The sequence below is a fragment of the Octodon degus genome, unplaced genomic scaffold, assembly GCF_000260255.1.
Source record: "Octodon degus isolate 3935 unplaced genomic scaffold, OctDeg1.0 scaffold00059, whole genome shotgun sequence".
Taxonomy (NCBI): Eukaryota; Metazoa; Chordata; class Mammalia; order Rodentia; family Octodontidae; genus Octodon; species Octodon degus.
The window spans coordinates 13344580-13351493 of NW_004524635.1; the positions used below are offsets into that span (position 1 = coordinate 13344580).

Genomic DNA, 6914 nt, shown 5'->3' on the forward strand with positions numbered 1-6914 from the left:
TTAGGATTTGTTCCACTTTTCCAGTCTATGCTATAGAAAGTAGAGTAATGCAAAACATGGGTTCATCCTTCTTTTAAAAAAATAATAATAAGGTTTTCAATCATTCAAAACCTGGGAATTAGCCCGGCTTGACAGTGCACACCTGTAGTCTAAGCTACATGGAAGGAGGAGGCAGAAGGGTCACATGAGACTACAAGTTCAAGTTCAACATAGTGAAACTGTCAAACACAAAACATAATAATTTAATCTGGGGAAGGTGGAAGGGAAAATCATGTGTATGCTGATGAGAAAGTAAATGAGCATAGTGTTTTTGTAGAACAATTTGGTGTGGCCTAGAAGCTTAAAATAATCTAGAAATTCTACCTGTAGAACTGTGCCCTGGAATTGAAGCATCCAGAGGTACTTATTGTGAGAATGTTGCCCAGACATTTTTGCACAGGCATAAAAGAGATGCTATAAACTTCCTTCTGTAGAGGCCTGGTAAAACAATGGGAAACTGAGCAATTGTGCAGATTGGTGTGGCTCAGCACCCACTGTAGTGCAGGACAATGTCCCCCATGCCATTGCCGACCTGCAGGAACAGGTTGTGGGCACTCTGCATGTTTGCCCATGTTGCTGGGGAGAAAGCAAAGCTCATGCAGGTGGTGGTTACAAATGCAAGTGAAAGGGTTAGGAAGGATCCACACAAAATCAAATTATGTTGGTCTTTTTCTTGAGTTTACTATCAGGAATAGGGATGAATAGAGGCTGTCATTTCCTTATATGCCCCCATGTTAATTTTTTTGTACTCAGATCATATTTTGAATTTTTTAAAAAAGTTTTAGTTTTACTGTTCAAAAAATTCTTAACCTTAAAAATGTTTATAGGAGGAAAATAAATGATATTTGTGTAGTCTGAGCACATAAAGATCTAGGATTTGTTTTACATGCAAACACATTCCAAGAAGGAGATGAGTAATGTTTCTGTAAAGTGATTTCCATCAGTATTGCTTATAGAGAGAGATAAAAGGCTTGCCTCTAGATATATTTCTGTTACCTAGGAAATTCACTAGGGTAGAACAATTCTTTTCTTGACAGGGACATTAGTTTTATTGTGTTTGCTGGTGAGGTCATAGGCCAAGTATTCTGCCGTTTGAGAGACAGTTTGGTTAATATTGTCCCTGTGTTCAAAAGTGACCGCAGCTAGCAAATTAAACAATGCAACTCTGGACACCAGGCTCTGCTTGCTCATTAATGAAAAACTGTTTTGCATTTATAGCCAAGAGCTCGACTGAATCCATTTAGCTAGACACAAGCTTGTGCAGGAAACCTAAACTCTTGTGAACCCAGAGAGACCCTGTAAACATGTCTGCGGTGCCTTCTCACTCACTGTTGTTTCCTGTGTGAATCATGAGCAAAGGGCCCCCCTGACCCCATCCCTTTGAATCAGAGGCCCCAAATGTTGTTTGAGTTGCTGCTCTGCTGGATTGCAGCCATTAGCAGTCCTACCAATCCAAGACAGTGTCAAATACAGGTGTACGGATTACCTGTCATTTAGAATGAATTTGGACTCTAAAACCCCGAGAGTGTGAGGTTGGGTGCTTTCTGGAATTACATCCATATTGTACATCTTCACTTTCAATAAATTTTGTTGCCACAGATGTAAGCACGAAAACACATCTCCATTAAGTGAATTTTCTTTGGAATTCATATACAATGTCAAGCAGATAAAACATGGTCAACATCCAACTCAAACAAGGAAAAACAGCAGTGCCCAGAATCCGTTATTGAAAACTGAGCTCATGAACAGCTCCCTTGACCTATTCCTCCACTGTTCGAGCTCTATCAGTGAAACCCTAACCTACTCCTTACATCTCTCTACAGAGATCTGGAATAATTCATTGAAGTTTAGCCTTCACCCTACTTCTAACCCATAAAGCCCTGTCTACTCCTGACATTTGTTATGAATTCACTCAGTGGTCAGTGTTCACTGCCACCGTCCTGGTCTTGAAGACATGGTCTTCCCCCACGTGGGTTGTTGTGCGCTCTCTGAACCTGCCCCTGCCTAGCTTTGCCCCTCTATGTCTGTTCTTCACATGCAGCCTGTGTTGTCTTAGAAAGTGGAACCTGACCTTATTGATCTCTTGCTTAAAACCCTCATGCCACCCTCAGCATAGAGCACAAAGTCCTCGAGTCTCTGGGGCCCACACAATCTGACCCTCCCCAGCTGCACTAACATTTTACACCAGTGTCCTGACCTCCTTACTGTACTTTCTTGCAGGTCCTAGAAGGCAACCAGACCCTCCCAAGCCACAGGCCTGCCACTCAAGCCCTCTCTGACACTTGTGTGCCTGGGGACAAGGCTACATCTGCCTGTTGTGGAGGCTGGTCATACACTTTACCTTCCTACATAGCATTTGCACAGCTGTAGTTACTTAGGCACTTTCTGCTAGACTCCGAGCTTCCACCAGCAGGCTCTGCTCACCTCAAATCCCACTCTGTCTTTAGGGACTGTTGGCAGCAAGCCTGTCATGTTGTGGGTGCTTGAGTGATAAACATAGGAATGACATCTATTTTCCCAGCTTTGTGGTTAGCATTACTTTAGTATTTGATCCTGTATGCTACAAAGAAAGATAGCAGAAGTGACCTGAACACTTTGTCATTCCCTGCACTTTTATTTTTTAGTGCATGTTTGTCATACAGAATAGTGATGTTCGTTTTAGGAAATTGGCGCAATGCATACAATGTATCTTGATCACTTTCAATCCTTTTTCATCCTATCCCCTTTCTAGTCCTTCCTCCCTTCCCCTTCTCTGATAATCTACATTCTAGTTACCAATCATATCTCCTTTTTTTTATTCATTCATTTATTTATATTCTATTTTAAGTGTCTCATATAAAAGAAAACATGCAATATTTGTCTTTCTGAATCTGGCTTATTTTGTGTAGCATTCTAGTCTCAAATTCTATTTTATTCATCCTTATGGCTAAGTAATATTCCATTGTGGATATATAAGTATGATATGATACCTATGTTTTTCTTGGTCCATTCATCTGTTGACAACATCTAGACTGTTTCCAGAGCTTAGCCACTGTGATTTAGGCCACTTTGAACATGGAGATGCATGTGTCACTGATGTATGTTGTCTTTAATTCTTTCAGTGTCCTAGACTTTGATAGTGTCCCCTAGGGGTATGGTACAGATAGAACTTCTCCATGGCTTAAGAATAAATTCCCTCTATTTCCTGGAAAGTGCTGGGATGCAAGCGGCCTTCTCTGCTCAAGACTTGAGATCCTTCCTGTTGACTTGATCCCTTTGTCCTTGATGTGAGGTTCCCCTTGGTCATTTCCTTTGATCCTGTCTTGATTTTTGTCTTGCTCTCCAGGGATGATAAATGGACAATGGCTAGGACAGGGCAGAGCTTATAAGAAAATCCTGAGTCTCACTATCTAGACAGGATCCTTCTTAGTTCTCCCTTCTTACAGCTATCAGGCCACGTACTGTCTGCCATCTGTGAGGAGGACAGTGGCGACCCAAAGGTTGGCACAAAATGCCCATGACTTGACAGCAGAGCAGTCCCAGAGACCACCTCTGAGTGACCTGCGGTCTTGTTTCCTTGACAAGTACCAGCCTGGGATCACATTCTAGCCATGGCTGTTGTCTTGCCCCATGTGGTGTTTTAAGACTTTTAGTGCCAGTTTTTAAAAATAAGATGATCGGGGCTGGTGAGATGGCTCAGTGGTCTAATGCACCTACTTAGAACAAGCTTAGCAAAGCACAGGGACTGTGGTTCAATCCCCCAGCACCACATGCCAGCCAGGCACGCCCCCTGGTGGGCTGAGCTGGCCACACACACACACACACACACACACACACACACACAAATAAATAAAAATAAAAATAAAAATAAGATCATCAGGGACAGACAAATTCGAGTTTCTTTTGTGTTCTCCCTGGGTGGAAGATTTGGTGAAACCAGTCCACCACAGTTGGCAGGAGCTATGTGAAGCCTTGCCCTGCCTGCCTCATCAGTTGTCTTATCCTCCTGCATTTGTAGGGTAGGAATTTGCAGCCCCCTTTTTAAGTCATATGCACACACATATATTCAAGAAAATCATTGTTGACATTCTGTATAACTATTTTTTCTCTATCTCCACTCCATTCTTCTTCTGTTTTCTCCTTTCTTTTCCACTGTACCATTTTACAGGTGCTGGGATTGCTGGTGTGGACACTTATTGCTGGAACTGAGTACTTCCGGGTCCCTGCATTTGGCTGGGTGATGTTTGTAGCTGTATTTTATTGGGTCCTCACCGTCTTCTTCCTCATCATCTACATAACAATGACCTACACCAGGATTCCCCAAGTGCCCTGGACAACTGTGGTAAGGAGCCCATGGGAGGTGTTCTTGTACAGTACCCATTCGCTAGGATAGCATGTGATCTTCTAGCCAACTGAGGGTTGTCTCCACCCATACCAGGTGGGCCAAGCTGTGGAGCACCCAGCACTGCGGATAATCTCAGCATGGTCCAATTGTTTCTCAAAGTATAAAACTAGGCACATGAGGTTTAAGAAATCCTCTGAGGCCGAATAGCAAACCAGCATTCAGAAACCTCAATCAAGAAAAGCTATGTTTTTCCTCTTTATTAGTCCCTGTAAACAGTGTCACTTGCAAACAGATGTCAGGGCCCTGACATGCAGATCTCCCTTCCTGCCTGCTAAGCTCTCCTTGACCCTCTGAGCACCACAGCTCTCAGACATTAGGGAGTGTCTGAAGAATCAAGAGGAAATGTGAGATCTCCTGTGGCAAGCAAACATGCCAAACTTCCCACTTCCCACACAGTGGGAAGCCAGAGTAGTCCTGGTGGTTGGGCTTTGTCCTGGCTCTAGGCACCATCCTGCCAGCGGACAAGCAAGGTAAACTTGCTCAGGGCAACTAGGAATGTATGGACACAGTGCCCTGTACAATTCACGATAGTTGGCTCTGTGTACTCAGCTCAGCATAGCTGGGACTCTTCGGAGAGGAAGTGATGTTTAGCTTTATCCTGGAGATTGAATGCATGTGCTGGGTAGATTCATGAGCTGGAAGAAGAGTTTCTCTTTGCCTCAGTGCATGGTAGTCTTGCTGGGGAATTTGAAGTGGCTGTACGATTAAGACAAAAAATCCAAGTGGTGCCACACATATGTATCTATAAAACAGAGCTCTGGAGCAATACCAGTTTTTGTTTGTTTTCAACCAATATATCAAAAATATCCAGTTCTGCATAACTAATCTATGAACCAAATGTAAAACATGGCCTGCTCAGGGGTTGTAAGCTGCGGTTACACTGGCAGGCTTTCAGACAGTGCAGTCATTGCTCAGGTGCTCCTGTCTCTGTGCTAAGTGGCTCTGTGAAGCTACGTTACCCCACAAGAAATGAGTCTCCTTTTATTGTGCGAAACAGGCTGATGGACTACTGGCTGTTTTCCCACATCTAAGTGTAAAAATTCTCCATTAGAGTTTCAGTAATGCAGTGCACATTCGGACAGTAATTCTGAACAAGGTGCCCGCCGCTGGCTGTAGGAATAGCCCAGCTGCAATTGGTGTCCTGCTTCCAGGGCAGCCTCACAGGGATGTTGCATTCAAAGTCAGCCAGCACTTGAAAGAAATAGGAACTATGGGAACAGGAACCAGCGAAGGAAGGCTCAAAGTGAGGGGGCCTTTAAGGAATGGCATTTGGAGAAAGATGAGTCTGGAAGTCAGTTATTCTTGAAGAAAGTGTCTGTACCCGGAGGAAGAGGAACTTGGACAGTGTAATGGGAGGGTGAGGTGTTAGGACGCGGGGATGAGCAGGACCTCATTTCCAGCTTTGCTCAAGTCTCAGTTTCCAGCTAGGCCACCTAGATCACAAGTTGTACACGCTCCGCAGAGGACCACATAGTAACTACTGTCAGCTTGTTGAGCTATACTGGCTCTGTCGCTCATCAGCTCTGCTCTCAGCACACGAGTGTCCACAGGCAGCTTGTGAATGAGCACAGCTGTGTTCTACTCTAGTTCTATGAGGGTGGGCTGCATTTGACCCACAGGTTTGTTTGCTTCTCTCTGGTCTAGATCAGATATGCTTTCTTCAGGCCTAAAACTTTGGCTTCTTTTTTTCTTTTTGGTCTTTATATATACTTTTTAAAAATGAACACTGCCCCCTTCTGGCACTCCATGGTTTCAAAACTACTAGAATAGCATTAGCAGAATTGGTCATCATAAAGTATGCCCCCATTTTGTAGATAAGGAAAACGAGGTTTAGAACTCCATAAATTCATATACTGGTCAGCTCTGAGTCCCTCGATTTCCACACAGATGTTTTTTTCTGACCTCCTGCTCCACTTGCTTCACTGCCTGGGCAGCAGACAAGAAGCCAAGACACAGGACCTTTAGTTTCTTTAGGACTCATTTATGTCCTTAAACAGAGGAGTGAGACTTGGACAAGTGTTGCACATTCATGCGAGTGATGGCTTAGACAGCTCACACAAGTGAGGAAACTTAGCTCAGTGCTGAACTCTTGCCCCCCAGGCACTTTCTTAGCATCCTAAACATGTTGAGAATGCTTTGCAAAGAAATGATCTGTAAGAGGCTGGCCACATAACTTAGTGGACTAAAGCACCTGCTTAGGCAGCCTCAGGGACCCAGGTTGCATCCCAGGCGTGCTGTTCTGGCCCTGCCCCCAGGGCTTGCTGAGACTGCAATTGAGACTGGGTGTGGTGGTGCACCTGTAATCCCAGTGCTTGGGAGGCTGAAAACAGGAGAATTACCATGAGTCTGATGTGTGTGGTGAGACCCTGTAGACCCTTTACTAAATACATATTTAAAAAAAGAAGAAAGAAGAAGAAAGAAGGAAGAAGAAGAAGAAGAAGAAGAAGAAGAAGAAGAAGAAGAAGAAGAAGAAGAAGAAGAAGAAGAAGAA

General features: G+C 43.9%; 1 protein-coding gene across 1 annotated transcript in view; it reads left to right on the forward strand.

Moving 5' to 3' along the window:
* Cmtm8 (CKLF like MARVEL transmembrane domain containing 8) overlaps positions 1-6914 on the forward strand; it is a 137790-nt gene that overhangs the window by 121972 nt on the left and 8904 nt on the right. The window contains exon 2 of the mRNA XM_004634219.2: positions 4187-4360. Coding sequence (XP_004634276.1) covers positions 4187-4360 — 174 coding nt within the window. The remainder of the gene's footprint in view (positions 1-4186; positions 4361-6914) is intronic.